At 36.1% G+C, this 21,252-nt stretch overlaps 1 protein-coding gene across 10 annotated transcripts in view; it reads right to left on the bottom strand.

Annotated features, from left to right (window-relative positions):
* Positions 1 to 21,252, bottom strand: part of LOC117972773 (roundabout homolog 2-like) — a 722,560-nt gene that overhangs the window by 68,175 nt on the left and 633,133 nt on the right. For 9 of the 10 annotated variants that reach the window (XM_059028671.1, XM_059028676.1, XM_059028672.1 and 6 more), the window contains 2 exons: positions 12,907 to 13,034; positions 4,291 to 4,415 (listed from right to left, as the gene is read on the bottom strand). In XM_059028671.1, coding sequence (XP_058884654.1) covers positions 4,291 to 4,415; positions 12,907 to 13,034 — 253 coding nt within the window. Of the gene's footprint in view, positions 1 to 4,290; positions 4,416 to 8,880; positions 9,527 to 12,906; positions 13,035 to 21,252 lie in introns of those variants that run through there. The other variant, XM_059028681.1, reaches the window with a different exon arrangement.

The following is a 21,252-nucleotide window of genomic DNA, read 5'->3' as shown; positions in this document are numbered from 1 at the left end:
ATACCTTTTAATGCTATGATAGTATTGTCTACAAGGTGCTAGAAATTTCAATATGATAATTCTAGAAAAGTCTAGAAAATGGATTGTAAGTGAACATTCTTAGAGAGTATAAAAGGGTTAGGCATAGGATGATTGCCAATACCAATAGTCGATACGGGGAAAAAGTCATTACCAATAAGTCAATATGGGGAGAAAGTAAAGAGATGTATGAAGACCTTAGGCAAAAAATTATTTATTGACATAAAGATGGAGAAGGATACAAGAAGATTTACAAGCAATTTCAACTATTGTTTCTATTATCAAGAAGTACAAGACTCATGGTACTGTCACAACGCTCCCTTGGTCTGGAAGAAAGAGAAAGTAGAAGAATTGTGAGGAAGGTTAATAACAATCCGAGAGTGACTGCTAAAGACATTCAAAGTGTATTGGCTGCAAGTGGGACCGGAGTTTCAATTTCAATCATAGGTCGAGAATTGCATGGTGAAGGTCTCAATGTTTCGCAGGCCAAGGAAGAAGACACTCTTAGGAAAACGTCACAAGGACAATTGCTTAAAGTTTGCAAAATGGCATCTGAATGATGGATATGAGTTCAGGTCAAAGGTTTTGTGGAGTGATGAAACAAAAAAATCAAGCTATTTGTCATACTGATATTCGTTACATTTGGAGAAAGTCTGGTGAGGCGTACAAAGAAAAGAACACCATATCTACTGTCAAGCACGGGGGTGGTAATAGCCTTCTATGGGGCTGTTTTTCCTCTAATGGAACAGGACATTTACTTCCAGTACATGGTAAAATGGATTCCATAGCATTCCAAAATATACTGACCAATAATTTGAAACCTTCCACTACAAAACTTGGTTTAAAGCACAACTGGACGTTCCAACACAACAACGATCCAAAGCACACATCAAAATCTAGTTCAGAATGGTCAAAGAAGAATACAATCAAGGTTCTGGAAAGACCTTGTCATAGTCCTGATCTAAATCTGATTGAAAATCTTTGGTATGAGTTGAAGAAGGCTGTGCACAAGAGAAGTCCTCAGAATTTGAATGAACTGGAACAATTTTGTGTTGAAGAATCAATAAAGAATCATGTAAAAAGCTCATTGACAAATATCCTAATTGTTTAAAAGAGGTTATTATTGCTAAAGGTGCCTCAACTAGCTATTAATTTAATTTTCCTTGTCAGGGTATGTATATTTTTTAATTAGCATTTTTGAAGTTTAAAAAAAAAAATTGCTTTCTTGTAACTTTTTTCTTCATCCACAAAAGCAAAACTTTTGCTCGTTTTCGAGACATTTCTATAAACCATTGGAGTATGTGCTACAACTGTGTGTATATATATATATATATATATATATATATATATATATATATATATATATATATATATATATACTGATGCACACTGAAAACACAACAGTCTTAAGTTAAATAGTGAGCAGATAGGTTTGTTGATTGTTTGAGTAGTATTGTTCCTTGGGATAACAAAATACTGAGCTCAATGTGATTTAAAAAAAACTCCAGGTGCTCAGTATTTGGTATTTGAGTTGAGTTAAAATTGCCAAAATGAGTTGATTAAGATTCTGTATAAATAGCCATTTGAAAAGACATTATTTTAATTAACGCAAGAACAGCAAAAGATATGACCATGCCCTGCTTGAGTAATGAAGATCGCCTGGTTGCTATCGGCATGATTGAAGACGCCCTGTGTGTGAGACAAGTTGCCCGGAGAATGAGATGTTCTGCTTCAACAATCAGCAGACTAGTCCAGAGAAACCAGGAAACAGGCTCTGTGAGAGACAAGCAACGTCCTGGAGAATTGTTTTCAGACTGCAGTGGCTATAGCATAAGAAATTCCAGGAAGAATTAACCTGCGCATCAGCAGAATGACTGTAGCTCTCCATCTGCATGAAAATGATTTGCATGCCCGGAAGCCGTTCAGGGATAACATGCTGTCAGCTGAAAGATGAAATCGCTGTCTTCTGTGGGCCAGAGAACATCTGAGGTTGCAGCAGAGAGAGTAGTGGAATGTTTTATTCACAGATGAATGCAGTTTTGCCCTTGACAGACCTGACGGAAGACAACGTGTGTGGAGACGTCGTGGTAAGCGTTATTGTAGCAGGGCGGTAGTAAGCCTTGCTGATTAAATGTATTTGTTTATTTTGAGAACGAGGTACCCCTCCGCCCCAGTGCATTATTATTATTATTATTATTATTATTATTATTATTATTATTATTATTATTATTGTAATTATTAAATGTTTAGATGACGGCGTAGCGTATTTTGGTTAGTAGCGTGGATGGGAAACCCCATCCACAGTAATTGAAAAACCCGGGCAGATTGTGGCTGAGGGGTAATAGAATAATTGCTAGCTAGTTAAACCCCTCGGCCACAATATAAAAAGCCTGCAGCTCTCCAGCTTGGTTGTGGGTGTTAGAGAGGAGAAAGTGAGCAGAGAGACGGAGAGCGAAAATGAAACTAAAAGAAAACCTTAAAGGATCAGTGAAGGCTATTGCCCAGCCTGATCGTATATTTTGTGTTCGTGATTTTGTTTCTGTTTAATCCTTTTATTTTGCTCTGTGAGCAAGTGTTTTTGTTTAAATATTTATTTTATTTTTGTTGTATTATTTAAATAAAAACGGCGCAAGCGCCTTTAACTGCAGTACTCCCTGGTGTCAGTTTCCCTTCCTGCTTCTGCCGTGACGTCACCGCCCAGCCACCCTGTCACAGTTATGCTGACTGTTGTGTCATTCAAGCCAACCGGTGGGGTGGTGGAAGTGTGATGATGTGAGAAGGAATCTCCTTTACTACAAGAACACCTTTGGTGCAGATTGAAGGTTCAGCAATACATTGACAAAGTCCTTGTGGCAACAGTTTTTCCGTTCCTGCAAGCCAGTCTGGAAGTGTCAATTTTCCAGGAGGCAATGCAAGACCACATAATGCTAGATTTACAATTGGACTTCAAGAAAACAATGTCGCGGTCTTGCCGTGGCCAGCTTTTTCTCCTGATCTGAGTCCAATGGAATATCTGTGGGACCAAATCGCCAGTGCCATCCACAGGAGACAGCTGTGACCAGCCATCAGTCTACCCAGAAGCTGATCAGGTCTATGTGTCAACGCTGCCAGGACTTTGTTAATGCTCAGGGAGGTCATACCCGATACTAACTTTGTAATGTTTTCATTTTTACAGTGTGTCAGGTTTCATACTGAAAACTTATCATGATGTGTATATATATATATATATATATATATATATATATATATATATATATATATATATATATATATATATATATATATATAATGTTATAGCAAACTAGTTTTGTCTCACAGAATTCTAATTTATAATTAGCATGAGCTATTTCACAGTGAATATGGCTGATTTATCACTATAATCAATGTCCACACTTTGAAAAGAACACTTATGAAAACCAACAGAGAATGATGAACAATTCGAGGTGCATTGACATTGAGTGAACCCTCACCTTTAATGTCTTTTATCCTTGAATTTTTTAAGTTCTCAAAGCAGGAGAACAGGAAAAGACATTAGACAGATTCAATTAAACCTAATGACTTTAATGCTGCAAATTATGTACTTTTTTAATTACCTTATCCCACTGCTACATGATAGATGTCCACTTCATTAGATTCAAGTGTGACACAAAAGGCACCCTCTGCCTAATTACTTAATTACTGTTTTAATTCATTCTTTTAGCTGATAACTCCTTTTGCACCATTAAAAGGTTCAAGGATATTGGTTCATTAGCTGGGTAAATAAGATCCCACAGTAGCTGTTATTTTCCAGAGACTGGGTGAATAGGATCTGAAGGACCACTTATTTTCAATTCCACTGGGTATACTAAACTTCCATATACTGAAAACATATCTGCAAGCTTCATCCAAGTGGTTATTATCATTATTATTATTATTATTATTATTATTATTATTATTATTATTATTATTATTATTATAAAAACATATTTAAATAAGATATCTTGTCTGACTTGAGACATTCCATTATCATACGGTTTCTGTGTTATGAGTCATATAATAAAATGCAGATTTTGAGGAAATGTAATATACATTTGTTACAGGTGTCGAAAGATAAAGCCACATGCAGCTATTAAGACTTCTAATGATACCATTGATCTAATTTATTCATGACGTTTTTCAAACTCCTTTGAAAACACGGATGCACATGTTTTTATTCACAACATCACTTACTTAAAGCTGGCTTTGTCATTGTAGAGATATTTAAGAAATGAATTTGATGAGAATTTTACTTACCTGGCTTCCCTCTTTCTGCCAAAAGACAGCTGGCTGAGGGCTTCCCTTTGTTTCACAGGGGAAGGATGCAGTTCGACCCTGTGCAACGATTTGATCTCTTGGCCTGACCACAAACTGAGGCGGAGCTGGTTTGAAACAAAAAGTTTTTTTTGTTGTTGTTTTGTTTTTTTTAAGGATGCACGGCAACACACAGAGGTGGTAGATGAATCACAGTTATCATGCAACAAAACACAGTCTGACAGATAAATATAGAGAGGAAAAATAGAGAAGACAACAGAAAAGCTTTTCAGTTTTACAGTTATGAGACATTGTGTCTCATGTAAACTAGTTATTTCCAGCTCCTCATGAAGGGTAAGGGACAATGACACTGGTAGGTGCCATGGGAACATCCTCTCATAGCTCTGCAAGCCCACCTCAGTGTTGACCTAAAAAAAACCTTGACATTTACTGTATGATGCAAAGATTTCCAATTGTGTAGGAATTACATAGTGGTGATCAGAACCAAGGCTTCCGGAATTGATGAAACATTAATGAATTTGACTTCTGCACAACATAGTCCTGTATGCCAGTGCATTTCACATATATGTATTTTTATCCTTTTTTTAATTATAAAGAAACTGATACCTACTGACAGTAATTTAAATAATGTTGCAAGAAATTGCTGTAAATGCAACACAGCAAACATGTTCTGTAAATGACGCTTTTCATATGACATATCTTAGAGCTCAGAAAAGGCTGAAATATGTATTGATTATACTGGACTAAAAATATTATTATGAAACCGAAAAAATGGTACTGTATATTCCAAGAGCCGTGCTAATTTTCGCAATGGGTTTATTATTATTATTATTTATTTCTTAGCAGAAATCCTTACCCAGGGTGACTTACAATTGTTACACGATATCACATTATTTTTACATACAATTACCCATTTATACAGTTGGGTTTTTACTGGAGCAATCTAGGTAAAGTACCTTGCTCAAGGATACAGCAGCAGTGTCCCCCACCTGGGACTGAACCCACAACCCTCCGGTCAAGAGTCCAGAGCCCTAACCACTACTCCACACTGCTGCCCTAATTGAAACTGGGGCCAGTAAGCAGGTTATCCAGATCAGTAAATACATATTCCACACTGTCCCTAAACCTTGCCAAGATCTTAAAACAGTGAGGGCAGAGATCACTAGGATTCCAGATAAAAGGAAAAAGGGAGGAGAGGAAAACAATTAAGACTAGAGAACTGGGGCATTTTGTTGTAGGAAAAAATAACATTTGGAGAATGTAAATGAACAGTAAATTAGATTTGATTTCTAGCAAATTATGCTTTGATAGTGCATTCAGCAAGCACTGACTTCAATCAATGTCATGCCTGAGCTATGTTATGCTAATGGCCAGTTAAAGAGGCCGTTCGGGATGATATGGAAATCAGATGTTTGAGCGGAATGGGGAAACAGGGCCCAAGTGTGAGCTCTGCGCCAGGCGAGGGGGCTGCAGGACCCCAAGGTTAATCATATCATGTTCTGAGTTGTGTCTACAGCATGGGATGGTACGATGTGGCTGGGATTAAACAGCAGATAATGAAGAGGCAGATAGAGCCACTATCTCGCTCATTGCATAACATGGCTGCATTGACATTCCACAGCTCTTGGTTAAGCAGACTCTTCTTTCATTCTTGTTCTCTTGCTCTTGTTCTTCTTCTTTACTCCTTCTTGTCAGACTGTTCCTTGGTCATACTCATAAAGTTAATTGTTTCCCCAAAACCTTTTTTAAGAGAGGTTGGGGTACCATCTGCTCAGTGCATGTAAAACCACAACTGTCAATTTAACAGCAGCTTTGCTTTGCACTAAGTTGTTGGTTGGTCAAGGTGTACGTTAGCATGGAACAATTACAAATTACAAAATAGTTTCTGCTTCCTCAATAGTTGTTTCCGAATGGCAGGTTAAGTTAAAACTCAAGCTTTAGATAATTGTTTTTCTGTGCCAGTGTATCTTTGCAAGAATAATATGGTATGCCTACCCAGAAACATACTGTTCTAGTTACAATGATGTCAGATATGCCTTTTATTTTTTTTTATAAACATTAACTGGTCTAAATATTTAAGTAAAATAATTTATGCACCTTGAAAAACAAGAAACATAGTTATCTTTTAAAATTAGAAATCATGAAACACATTTTTTTTTTTTTTTTTTTTTTTTTTTTAGCTGTAGCTGTATAAACAAAATGCTTAATTTGTTTTATGTCACCTAGTACATGGATTACTGTCTACAAGGGTAAAGTATGCCAACATTTCATACAGGCCTCCAGTTAAACCTTTGGCAATTAACCAGCTAAGATCACCCCACCCCCACCCCCACCCCCTATGCACATCTGAAAAACATTTTTGATATCCAACAATGCAAATTTATTTAAACCTTATGAATGAAGTAAATACATTCCAGGGTTCATTCAGCTGCAAATAAAGAAATGGTGGTGAATTCAAAGCAAAGCTAAACAATCAAATTCTCCCCTTCAGAACTAATAAGGATACACTTTTTTTTTCCCTGGGAGTACTTAGACAAAACACTAAATTGTTGAATGGAAAGGTCATGCATTGTCATATTGCTTTTGGGGCATTTATAGTATTTTAAAAAAGCAATAAAAAAATATATAGATAGCTAACATATTCCACACTCTGTCAGTACATTACTAATATCAGATTTGAGATGTGATGGTTTAAGAGGCCAACCTGTATTCTGAGTTTTATTTTTATTGTGTTACTGCCTGAGGGTTTGTCAACTGCATCTTTTTAAATTATGAGGGAGGTATTTTCAGCAGTCATGCAAGTTATTTTATATTCAAAGGCTTTTGGGTGGCAACCATTTCTTTACCCCTAAGTCAAATCTAATTTTATGTACGTATAACCCTATTTGAGTTTTGAGATCTGAGATTTCTGAAGCATTATTACGATTTTTGTAATGAGAAAGCTGTTCAAGGCTGGCCTCTTACAGACGCAGAAAGCAGAAAGCATCTACTGAGTCATATATTATTATTTTATAAGCGCCTTACATTTCTGAAAGAAACGTCACCTTTTGACCACTACTGTACTGTACAAAATGAATGTCTTATCATGGCAAACTGAGCTGTCTCTTAGTGCCCGACAAGCTGTGAAAGTGGATCTATAAATGCAGTACTGTATAGTAAATACAAAATGTATTTGAACAGCACGCTTTCTTTTCAAATTATAAAATGTTAACAGCTTCATACACTATGATATGGGCCTTCTTGATAAAATAAACTACCAAAATTGTCTGTGAGTAAAGAAAACAGTGAATGAATGAATGAATGTTTAAACAGCACACCTTTATGTTATTGAAGGGATGTAGTATGACAATTACTCAGTTGAGCTTCAAGTTCTAAAAATGGCAGCTCGTTTGGTTTGAGACTTTAATGATTTATTAAAGTCATCTTCACCTCAAAGGAAATGGTTTATCAGACAAGATATTTAATTCATGATGGAACACATCTGCCCAAGGTCTGGATGTTTAAAACAAATACATTTCTGAAGGCCCTTTTTCTTTCAATCATATTTTATTCAAAGAGGTAAAGCAATTACTGTCTCCTTCCAGTGGATGGACTGCATGTTTAATTTTCAGAGCTTTTTCAACCTAATAATTTCTGACAATCACACTTTAGACCTTGGGCTACTTTAACCGAGTCACAGTTCTCCATTATTATTATTTTTTTTCCTGATGCAGATAAATGGGGTGACAGTGTTTTAATTAAACTTATGCCCACACATTAGCCCCTTTCCTTAAAATGACAGCTATAATAATAATGGTAAAAGCGTGCCCTGTACTAAACAACCACAAACTTATTTAAAATATTTCACTGTGCTGCTTTTATAACCCTTTCCTCTAATTCTGTTTTAAAGACACGTTCAGTAACAACCGACATTGGTGGCTTTTGACAGCAAGGCCAGGTTACTACGGAAATCTGTCAATGACAGTGAAAACATCAGGGACCTTTAGGAACAAGTATAGTTGAGGAGGTGGGGCTGTTTCTTTGAGTGCAACCCTAAGGAGACATGATCTTTTAGGAAGCCAGAATATACTCAATTACAAGAAAAAAACAAATGTAGTAGAAATATAAAGTAAATTCTTCAATTGTTTCAGTTTAGCTTTGATTTGAATCCATTGTTCCATGTTTAAAAAGCCAGGGCAGCCTTTCTTTTGCTATGTACTGTAATGGAGGTGCGAAAAAGCAATTCAAAACGGCTTCTAATTTCAAGATTAATTATATAACAAATCTGAGACAACAATCTGTAATAAACAGGGATAACAGCCCTTGTAACAGTATCCATGGTGGCTTCTTAACTTGGATGAATTCAGGTTTAGTTGTTTAACAGGTTAGTATTATGGGAAAAGCAAATTGTAATAAGTACAAAAGGACACAACTGAATAAGCTTTTTTTCAAGACTGGAAATAACTAATACTAATAAAGCAATTGCATATTATTCTACTGTACTGCTGTGCGTTGGTTAATGTTAATAATGAGTCCTGATTTCAAGCACTGCCTGAAGCTCATGCACAAATGGGTTTAAGGATGGGTACTTACCAACAGGGCGAGCTGGACACAGAACAATGGTGTGGTGGGAACATAAAAAGAACAGAACAAAACATAACAGAAAAAATAGGAAAAAAAATAAAGTCAGAATGAATGACATGTGCTCTGTGTACACAATTCAACGAGGAAAAAACTGATGAATTACGTTTTTCTTAAAGAGGTCAAAGACATGCAAAGGCCCGCCTCAGTATTTCCACAACCTGTATTAGTTCTTTAAATAATTAAGGAAGGGTTGGGACAACTGTATTTCAAGGATCCTTGGATATCATAAACAACAATTGAACATGACATCCTAATAGACACATTCAGCCCACAAACAACTTTAGCTTTATGTTAAAAGTGGGGCAAGTGGTTCTGAGGTACCTAAAGATGTGCTCCTCCTCCTTTTAACCACTTCAACACCATGACGTACGCACGTACATCAAATGAAAACTCACTTACAGTACCATGCCGTACCTGCGTACGTCAAGTTTCCCATTCTATTCTATGAATGGTTTCTCAGTCTAGCATTTCAGGTTTCATTCTCTAAGGCAGTGCTTGTACTGTAGAATGTGCAATGAAAGTTGGGGGAGGGTCAGGTGACATTTGTATCCAATTGCGTGTCATGTAGCGATTCCAATCTACCTGTGGGCGTTTAGAAGACTGAGATATATTGCGTTAAGCCATTCAACTTTTCCAAGTATATATATATATATATATATATATATATATATATATATATATATATATATATAGTATTTTAAATTATTATGTTTTGTTTTATTGTTAGTTTTACTTGTTTAGTTGTAATTTATATAGTTTTTAACGAAAGCTAAACATGGCAACATACGTGGTCTTTCTATAATGAGCAACTGGAGTGAAGTTGGTTCGGAGGATTTCGATACCAGCGAGAGCGATGCTGAGGTATCGCTCAACGATGATGATGAAGTGGATGTGGAGCCAAGAACAGTACAAACTGTACAAACAAAAGAGCATGCAGCTACTTTACAGGTAAGCCAGCTGCAAACGGGAAGCTGTTTGGTTTGAAATGGCAGTGCTGTGACGAAATACTATCAAAACACAGCACTGGGTACAGGCAATGCTTCAGCCAGATCCATCACAATGCCTGCGCAAAGTAGCTGTGTACACGCATTTGTGACTATCCCTCCAACACAAGGGAAGCAGAGACTGCAACAAAGGTGCAGGGTCTGCTATGAAAATGAAAACAAAAGAAAAGACACAAGAAATTGTTCAATGGTTGCGAAGGCAACCCTGGGTTTTGTTGTATTGAATATTTCAATAAATGGCACAGAGCAAGTCGATAGTGGCACACGTTTAGATGTTGTTTTGATTTTTATTTGATAATTACTGTTTACTGTTTATTATTGTTATTAGCAGCGTTTTTATTTTCATTGTTAAAAAAAACAACAAAAAACGTGTTTTTATCTCTATATTGAATATGGGTATGTAGTACACAGCAGCATAAAGGGTTAACACAATTTTAGGTCATTTATTTGTGTTTTATTCATCATATGTTAACATTTTATAGCAATTACAGGTTTGAAAACATTATTATTATTTTCAAAATCTGGTTCCTGGGAAGGGGTTTCATTTTTACATCTGGAGTTGAAGTGGTTAAATGTTATTTTTTGCCTTTGATCCAATTTTATACTTAAAAAATATCACCCCCTGATGGCTGGATATTATAATTTATTTATTATTCTCATTATTATTATTATTATTTATTTCTTAGCAGACACCCTTATCCAGGGCGACTTACAATTGTTACAATATATCACATTGTTTTTTACACATTATTTTTACATACAATTAGCCAATTATACAGTTGGGTTTTTTATTGGAGCAATCTAGGTAAAGTACCTTGCTCAAGGGTACAGCAGCAGTGTCCCCCACCTGAGACTGAACCCACAACCCTCCGGTCAAGAGTCCAGAGCCCTAACCACTACTCCACACTGCTGCCCATTAAAGTTTATACATTAATACATTATCCGATGATAACTACACCACATTGTTAAGTGTTCATATAAAAATAAAATCTGTTCCACCTGAGTTCTCAATTACTTAATTGAACCAATTATTTTCTTAATTGGTCAACACTAACATTCTTTCCAGGTCTTTAGTTATTAATGATTTAAAGATACCCAGAAACCTGCAGGACTGTGGCTCTCCAGGACCAGGGTTGGCCACCCCTGGACTAAAACAACAGCAATGTAACAAAACGTGATTAACAATATGCTATTATTACACATAAATACTGTATTTACATGGAAATATAAGTTTAAAAATGATCACTAATCTGACACCTTTTTATTAGAAATAGAGAAATGAATGCTTATAAAATGCTTTTGCAGTCTTTGCATTGGTTTTACCATAATGTTTTTATAAAGGCATACCACTACTTACTGATAAAGTGTATTGTGCAGTATGTGATTTGGCTGTGTGTCACAAAAATAAATAAATAAATAATAAAGGAGGGGTCTGGAAAGTTTCCTCAAAATATGTGCTTTTTAAAAGTATTATCTGCTAACTGGGGTCAAAAGCAGCAAAATGGTTGGATACATTAAACAAAACAAAACAATCTACTACCAGTGTCTGCTATTCCTTTTCAGTGGATGAAGTAATGTTTTTTTTTTTTGTTTTAGAAACAACAAGTGATCTCAGGATTCAGTTAGTTGATTGAGTTAAACCAATAAACAGGTGAATTTGCTGTAATCCCTCAATATTAGTGCTTCTTCAGGTTATGAAGGTGATATGTTGCTGACAATTAAGGTATGTGCACACTTCATTCCTGCTATTCTATACCAGACTTTGTGTGTGTATTCAGCCTTCGTAAAAAAAAAAAAAAAAAAAGCTCTTCTTAAATGTCTTAATTTCCTCACAGAAACACCTTGTTGAAAGGTGCTCTGTTTTGCATTCAGCAGATTAAACTGAATCAAATCCATGCATTTAATAAGTGGAAAATTGAATCCGGCCTCACAGGTCATTTGACCCCTCCCCTTTGTATTATTAAACCATTCCACAGGGACCTTGAACATTTGATTCAACTTGCATGGGGAAAAAAGAACAGAGATTATGGCAAAAATGTTTTGATTAACCTCTCCCACCTCTACAGAAAACCTTCAGCATGCACCACTAAACTGTGAAATGGCATCTGTATCTGTCTTACAAAGGTGCTGTGTACTCAAACTGAATTAGGATAATAAAAACAAAGAAGGAGCCAGAATTCCATGTGAACCTAATGAAACATCTTCTAGATAAATAAAAGGAATGAACTGCCCCAATTCTTCAATCTGATTAGTTTAAAGAGGTCCTATACACAGTCAAATGGGCCGTGGTCCTCTTCTGGAATTGAGAGGCCATAATGCAGCAAAGAAAAACACTGTTTTCTTACTGGCATGCTTTTAAATCTGAAAAGCAGAGTTGCCTACTGGTCTTGTTAAAAATCTCATTTAAGATTACTGCATGACCTACAGTATGTAAGTCATTTTATTGGCTCATGCATATTAAATACCCATTGCTATATGGTTTTGATAGTGTAGCAGTTGCGTTTTCATTTCTATTTCAGATAAATCATTACTGATGTGTTTTGTGATACATATAGCACCACAAATACTTACAAATCCTATTTATTTGCACTTGTTATTATTTTTTTTTTCAAATTTACCATGCCAGTATAACACGAAAATTCACATTATAAAAGGTATTTATATATGTGATTCCTATGATATTCCAGCTCCTTTAATATTATTTTGCTGCCCATTTTGTTTATCTTCAATTGTTGTAGTGCAGATTTACCACAATACAAATGTATATTTTGATTTTTCAATGAATATCACAGATTAATAATGAAATATATTTGTACTGGGGGTCATCTTTCAAGAGGAAATTGAAAAATATGATGTACTGCTTGTTTTTTTCTCTGAAGTTTTGTTACTCAGCACCTCATGTTGAAGTAGTATACAGTGTGTTGTTTCAATCCTATTAAATGTTGGTGAAACTTTCTGATGTATTACTTACCCCTGACTGTAAGGGTTGCAGCAGCTTCCACTTTTCCAACACGGTTCTCAGCAATACATGTGTAGGTACCTTCATCACTGCTGGAAGCCTTTTTTATGCGAAGCATGTAATCCTCTTTAATGTCATAGCTAAGGAATACAAAAAAACATTATATTTGGTGTGTTGGAAATCATATATATCCTAGCAACACTACTGCTGCACTTTATTTCAAATGGGTTGTCACAAAGGAGCAAATGCAGGTAGCTGGAGACCCTTGACTGTCTGAAGGCAGATGAAAACATTAATATAAAAGGTAGCAAAAATAAAGATAACATTTTCCTGTGCATTTGTACTTTGTACTTTGAAAAAGATGGTTCTAAATCACTGCTTCTGCACATTTATGAAGGTAGCACAGTCTTTTTCAACTCCAAAGTTTTCTTCACTTGATTAAGTTTATTTCATTTCATGACTGGATATTAAACATGCTCCCCTGCATGATGTTTCCATCATTTATTTGTTTAATTGTGTGTAAGTTTTGATAGACACAGAGTGGAGCCCCTGGATTTGAACATATCCTGACAGGGTTCCATCATTTCAGAGCTATAATGATGTTCCTCTGCCCTGTGTGGTAGCCTGCCAACTCAGCAATTCATAATTAAAAAAGTGGAGGGGATAAACCTGGTAGCTGCTGAGAGACAGGAAAGAAAGGAATAATACAGTGGAATCTATTACATCTACAGATGAAAATTATCTTAATAAAGACTTGGTCATAGTAAAAGGAGATCTTAGAAAAAAAAAACGGACAGTGGTCTTAATGGTGAAATGTTCTTTATATTGGGAGTTACCTATACTAGAATAAAAATAGCAATAGTGAGGAATACTAATGTGGAGTTCAAGAGGAAATGTTAATTGGGGATCCAGTTAGTAATTCTGTGAAATAAAGCGTGAAAGCAATAGTGGGTATACCCTTAACGCAGGTCTGTATCATTAAATATTCAGAAGCCTATTAAAAATATCTGGATAGAGAATTGGATAGATGTTAAACTCCTGTTTGTACTGCACTCTAGAACAGACCTCTAACAATTACAGTGTGCTCCAAGTTTAGTGTACTCAGCTTAGCCCCCAGCGGACAAAGCCATCAGTTGTCAGTCTCTAATTGGAACAGGCTCAAGACTGAATGACACTGGACACTGTGCGTGACAGCAGCCTGATTCATTCAATTCACAACACCAACATATAATACTACATTGATTTTTGCATATGTATAAATAGAGGTATTTTTTAATTTAATTGAAAGGAAACACTTGCAATACATAAACACAATAACAGAATAACAGCATATGAGTGCATCTGTAAAGGGACTCCAGCTCAAGCTGTACCACCATTTGGTTTAGAAGTCAGTGAGCACAGTGTGAAAGGGAGGCTCTCTGTACTTGTTACAGGTCCCTGTGTTGACAATATTTCTACCACTGGGGTTTATAAGCTAAAATGAAAATCAAAAGCTCTCATTCCAAGGCTTTCGGACCCATCTGCCACTGAATACTTTAGGGCAAGCCGAAGGCAATTACCACTTCTCATCACCCTATGACTATACATGATAAAGGTCTGTCTGGCTGCCACACTGAGCACAGACCTAACACTGCCCTGCTTTCTCAAACCCGCAGACACACACTTGCATAATATGTGTGTGGGTAAAGCCAGACTTAATTAAAACCAAAGCACATGGAAAATAAACTGCTGTTGAATAAAAATGTTACAAGGAAAATGAAGGAGGGATTTTGATATTAAAATTGGACAGTCAGTGGCTCGAATGAATGTGCTCATTGTTGTTCTATTTGATTAATGGCAGTTCTACAATAGTATGCTGACAGTCCTTGCCACCCAGACATGTTTTTTTCTGATATGAAACACTGCTGAAAAATGCACACCAATCAGATCTGGCCCCCAGACAACATGTGCTATCATCACTGTACCGTGAATTGAGATTGATTGGTACCCAGCTGTGACAATGGGAAGGAAAAAAAAGGCCAGCACCTCCCAAAAAAGGGGGTGAAGAAGACAGAACTTTTGAAAATGAAATTGTGTCAAAACTACCGCCATCTGTTCAGAGATTCACTGAATAAAATAAATGAAATTAGGGCTGCAATGGTGTTCGTCAGAACAGCTTGACTGCTTGCCACTGGCATATTAAAGGCCCAGTCTACAGTACATATCCACAAGATGGTCTTTATATATTCATGAAAACATGTCTGAGAAAGAAGAATAGCAGATCATTATGTTTGCAGGGAGCTGGGTATACTCTGATCTTTCTTATATCAGGAATGTGATTACAGATACATTATGTAAACTCTCCATTGAGACAGGGGTGAAATATGCTTTTTTGGCAGAAATTAGCTTACTTATGATTGGTTAGAGCTGACACCAAGAGCTGATAGACACATTGCACCTATGGGCAAGCCACTTAACCCCCTTGTATTGCAGAAGCTGGACTCCAATGGAAATCAGATGACCTGCAACTTGTATACATTTCACAATGTTCTGCTTCCTTTGCTTTCATGTCCTTTGGATCAATGTATCACACGCCATGGGTGATAACACAGTACTGCCTCACATTTAACAATATTGTTTTTCACAGTTTTAAAATGACACACTACAACCCTTTAATGCAAAGGCAAGACTAATAGCCATATAAAAGGTGCATTCATTTCTACAAATCTGACCAAGAGTGCTCATTTAAATGAGATTTAATGAGGTAGGAAATTATAACATCTTTTCTACATAAAACTAAAAGCCAGGGGTTTTGATGCACTTTATCCACCTGCAGCTATGGCCAAAAGTTTCTCATCACCTAGAATTTTAGGATTGAGGCATCATTGAAAAAAAAAACTATATGAACATAATTTAGATATTTTATTTAACATCATTTAATGAAAGAAACTACAAAATTATATCACAAAAGTCTACCGGATGCCATAATAGTAGCACATTATTTTATGTTAGATTTCGAAATGTCAATTTTTTCAATTTATGTTTTTCGTATATGTATAGTATATGGAAAACTACAAAGCAGTTTGTAATTCAATATGTTAACTAGGGATCCTCGCAGGCATGTGTGTGCTTTTGGTAACAACCAAGTAAAACAATTAAATTAATTTAGCAACAGTTCGCACAATTCACACTCACTTTACTGAATACACTGCAGTTTAAAGAGATGAGTTACAAAACCTGACTTTCCTTAAAGTGTCTTGAGATTCTGGAGCCTGGTGTCAACCCTACTCTCAGATCAGGTGACACAGGTTGAAATGTCATTAAAGAAAATAGTGGGTTATGGCAAAGATGTAGCTCTCCTTTCTTGTAAAGATAAAGTAAACAGTTCTGTATTTTGACATTTCTGTTGTGGGGGGAGGGGACTAGCGATAAATTGTGTAAGTTTCAAACTGAAATCTTACTGAAAACAATAGATTGTGCGTGACCCTTGTTACTAGCTGCCAGTCTGTTTTTCATTCAACAGTTTCCTTCAGTTTTACTTGACAGTTTTTGTAGATTCAGTATTCGGTTCAGCAGTCGCTGAATCTTTTGAGATGGATTCAGTATTCGTCCGAATCTCAAATTTGGATTCGGTGCATCCCTAATGTTAATGTAACATTATTCATCAGGTTTCATTCGACTTTATGAAGCGACATTTGTTAATTCTATAGGGTGATGCAAGATTTTCTGCCATAGCTGTAGAATTCTCCCTCACTGAAAAGTTTTCTAGGTCCCACCCCCAAAAACCTTACCATGTGAGATTTATAATGAAACCTTTTAAACGGATACAGAAACCAAAGATATTGGACCACTGTACATGTCACCACATACATACAAGCTTTTCAGGACCAAATATGTGTCATCATACGGTATAAATTACTTTTTTCTCATGTCGGTCCAATTAAGATATTGAATAACAAATGTCAACGGTACATGGAAAAAACTGACTAAACTACTTGGCTGCCAATCTCCATAAAATGCCTAGTATTTTCCATGAAGTACTACTACACCATCTCACATATGGAATGAATCTGTTGAGAAGAGGAAAAACCCAGCTGGCACCTCTTATGTGCTGAAGTGAAAATTTCAGAACAATTCATTCAGCTTTACAAAATTAAACATTTTTTCATATGAGTGCTTCGCTAAGTGTTTGGCCCTCAGTGCATTTCTAATAAGGCTAAATAACACAGAGATTTTGGACTCCTGCCTATTCGGTCAAAAAAAAAAAAAAGAGCGGACCCTTCTTCTAACTAATTTATCTTGACGGCAAGTGGATTTGGAAGTAATTCAACAGTGTCTTGGCAAGCCTCGATAAGGTCAAGTTTTGGGTACAGTAGTGAATACAAATTATAGCTGGATGAGGGACCTATAAAATACTACTCAATGATAAGACTTTGGAGAAACAAAAACTCTTGCTCCCTGGAGCTGTCCCCTCTTAGGGAATAATGGAACCTGACAGTTTTAAGGTTAAACAGGAATTGTTCTCTCTGCAATCTGTTCTGGCTTTTCTTTGCAGAACAGAAAGAATTGCCTTTAAGCCTTGCCTACTATAGCTAGGGCGCCACCATTTATTTAAACATCCACTTGCTTGCCGAACTGGCTGCCACTTTCGATTCCTTGGCACAACATTCATCTAATCAGACTGTGTCTGCAAGTGTGGCCTACAAGGGAGCCTGTAATTTCATTAAAGATGTATTTACTCAGCTGAACCACCTGCTCCGAGCTAGAGCACAAAGACAGCAGACACATAGCTTCCAGAGCGACAATGAGTACAGCCCATAGAAATGGCACTTGTTTTGTTGTGTTATTTTAAAGCTCATTAGTTTAATCATGGCGGTGTCACCTTCTCAGATACAAACTGAACCCCCCCCCCCAATTACTGTCTATTGTAAGCCTAATTAGAATTCTGAAATATGAGGACCAAGAAGAGAAAATCATTGTTAGAGCTAGGATAGAAGCTTAGTTGGATAGAAATACAATAATATGTTGTTGTTTTATCATATTTATAATATCTATGTTAATACATATATAGTATACTGTATAAGTCCATTGATAAGGTATCAAACTGAATTATCTAACATAAGTTCCCTGCACTCTATTTTAAAATAAGTTCTTAAAAACAAAAACAGACACAGGTATATTTATATTTATGAGCAAAATGGTAGATTTTATGTGTAGTTCTGCACTTTGTAAATGACTATCCAGCAGTATCTTTAAGAAAACACAAAATCAATACCATAAGGAAACTTTCTGTGACTAACTCGCTAAGATTCTACAGTAGTTAAAACAATCAATCAATCAATCAATCAAATTTATTTTCTATAGCACCTTTCATACCAAGGCATCCCAAAGCGCTGCACATGACAAATAAATATACGATACAATAATATAATATAATATACAATGAAATATAAAAAAAAATCCAAAAACAAATGGGAATAAATAAATAAAATAAATAAATAAATAAATAAAATACATATTAACAAAATTCTAAAATAGGCCATCCCAATCTACAAAAAGGCCTCTGCATAAAGATGTGTTTTAAGCTTTGATTTAAATGCATTTATTGAGTCAGCTTTATTTCAATTGGAAGATTGTTCCATAATACAGGTGCATAATGACCACAAGAGCTATGTTTTATCATTGTAGTCACCAGAAGCCCAGCATCAGCAGATCTCAACTGGCATCCAGGGACATAAGGTAAAAGCATATCATTAATGTAAGCAGGGCCATTTCCAGAGACAGCCTTAAGTGTCATTAATAAAATTAAAAAAATAACTCTGTACTTCACCGGAAGCCAATGCAAGCGGGCAAGAACAGGTGTAATATGTTCAAATCTTTGTGTACCTGTCAGCATCTGTATTAGAACCTGCTGTAAGCGAATGATAAGTTTACAAGGTAGACCAGACAATAGCGCGTTACAGTAGTCCAGACGGGATGAAACAAACGTATTAATTAACATTTCTATGTCAGATTCTGTAAGATACAAACGGACCTGAGATATATTCTGCAAATGATAATAAGCAGACTTCACTACAGTTGAAATGTGATGCTGAAAACTAAGAGTAGAATCAAATAAGACTCCAAGACTTTTCACAGCTTGCGAAGAGCTAATGGGGGGGGTGGGGGGCTGCCAAAGGTCATTGGTTGTAGGATTTTATTTAATGCTGATGTAGAGCCAAGTAAAAGAAATTCAGTTTTATTTGCATTTAACTGCAAAAAAATGTTTTGACATCCAAGCCCCTGTTTTGTCAAGACAAGTTGATAGTCTGGAGTTTACGTTTACATCATCTGAACTCATTTTGAAATAAATCTGGGTGTCGTCGGCATAAGAGTGGAAATTAAAACCATGTTGTCTGATCATATTACCCAGCGGTAGCATATACAAATTAAAAAGTAAAGGATCAAGAACAGAGCCCTGTGGAACCCCAGAAACAACAAGAGAATTAGCCGATTTTGATCCTCCAAAGGACACAAATTGATGTTGGGAGGTTAAGTAGGACCTCAGCCAGGAGAGTACTGTGCCAGTAATGCCTATAGTTTTCTCAAAGCAATCAAGAAGAATTGTGTAATCAATGGTGTCAAATGCAGCAGATATATCCAAAAAGACAATCCCTGATAACAGCCCCTCATCTGCATTCAGCAGGATGTCATTAACAACTTTTATGAGTGCAGCCTCTGTACTATGTTGTTTCCGAAAGCCAGATTGAAATTTATCAAAGAGAGTATTAGCAGAGAGATATGCAGACAACTGAGCAACAACAACCTTTTCCAATACTTTTGCAAGGAAAGGTAAATTAGAAATTGGACGATAATTAGACAAGACATCAGGATCCAATGTAGATTTTTTAAGTACTGACTTTACAATTGCCAACTTTAAACTAGATGGAACAGTTTCAGTTTTTAGGGAGAGATTCACAATATTACAAATCACAGGAGCAAGCATATCTGCACAATGACGGACAATATTAGTCAGCCAAGGATCAAGAGAACACGAGATGGAACGAGCTTTATTGATAAGATCTAAGACATCAGTAATATCAGTTGTAGCAAAATGCGCAAGTCTATGTGGAGCTACTATGGTCTCGATGCCTTATTGTAACAATCTTGTCAGTGAAGAAATTAGCAAAGTTATCCAATACTGAAGTACCTGCATCACATTTTGGTGTTATAAGCTGATTAAAAGTTTGAAACAGTACTCTAGGGTTTACCTGCCCCTCAGTTATATTAGAAGAAGAATAATTAGACCCAGCAGAATTTAGGGCTAATTTGTAATCAAGAAGGTGTTTTTTCCACATTTCTTTCTGAACAAGACCTGATCGCTTCCACTCCAGTTTTCTACCAGTTGTTTTTAGAGCCCTAAGCTCATCATTGAACCAAGGAGTAGAATGTCTTATTTAATAATTTGAGTTTTAAGTGGGGCAATATGGTTAATTGTGTTTGTCAAGGTCAGATTGTAAAGTGCCACGGTATCATCAACATTACTCGGTACTACATTTACTAATGGTGAAGAGGCAAGACAATCATTAAAGACCACTGGCTCTAAAAGACTCTTTATGTGGTAAGTTATTTCCTTAGTTTGTTTAGGTTGGTCGAAAGAAGTCAAATTCATTTTTGCAATAATTAAGAAATGATCAGATATAGTTAGATCTCGTAAAACAAGATCAGAAAGTTCTCTGCCTTTACAGATATAAAGATCTAGGATGTGTCCATTAACATGTGTGGGGGACTGAACCAAGAAAGCCCAAAAGAATCAAGAATATAATGAAATTCTACAGCCATAGTGGAAGGAGAGTCCAAATGTACATTGAAATCACCATAAATAATAATCAATAAACAACACAGAAAATAATTCATTGATCTCAGAAATTAATGAAGAATTGTACTTAGGAGACAGTACACAGAGTTAACGACAATGGTGCAGGAAATCCAACTGTAAGGTGTTCAAATGAAGAGAAGTCTTTCAGGGGCAGAACCTTAGCATTAAAGTGAGATTTATAGATAATAGCTATACCTCCTCCTTTACCAATCATACGTGATTTCTCACGAAATGTTTACCCTGCAGGTGCAGACTGATGCAGTAAACCTAAATTGACGGATTTGTGCCATGTTTCAGTGAGACACATGAAGTCAATTTTATTATCGACGACTAATTCATTTAAAAACAGGGCCTTATTTGACAGGGACCTAACATTAAACTGTTCCACAGTACATTCTGATGAATTAGTTGGAATCTTTCCATTTGAGTTATGAAGTGAAACACTTTGTCCACGGGATAAAAACACCACGTGGTAGAAGACCGTATTGCAAGCACATTTGCCAAAAGGAGCTAAGGGCATA

The sequence above is a fragment of the Acipenser ruthenus genome, chromosome 8, assembly GCF_902713425.1.
Source record: "Acipenser ruthenus chromosome 8, fAciRut3.2 maternal haplotype, whole genome shotgun sequence".
Classification (NCBI taxonomy): domain Eukaryota; kingdom Metazoa; phylum Chordata; class Actinopteri; order Acipenseriformes; family Acipenseridae; genus Acipenser; species Acipenser ruthenus.
This window is presented reverse-complemented; position numbering and strand designations above follow the sequence as displayed.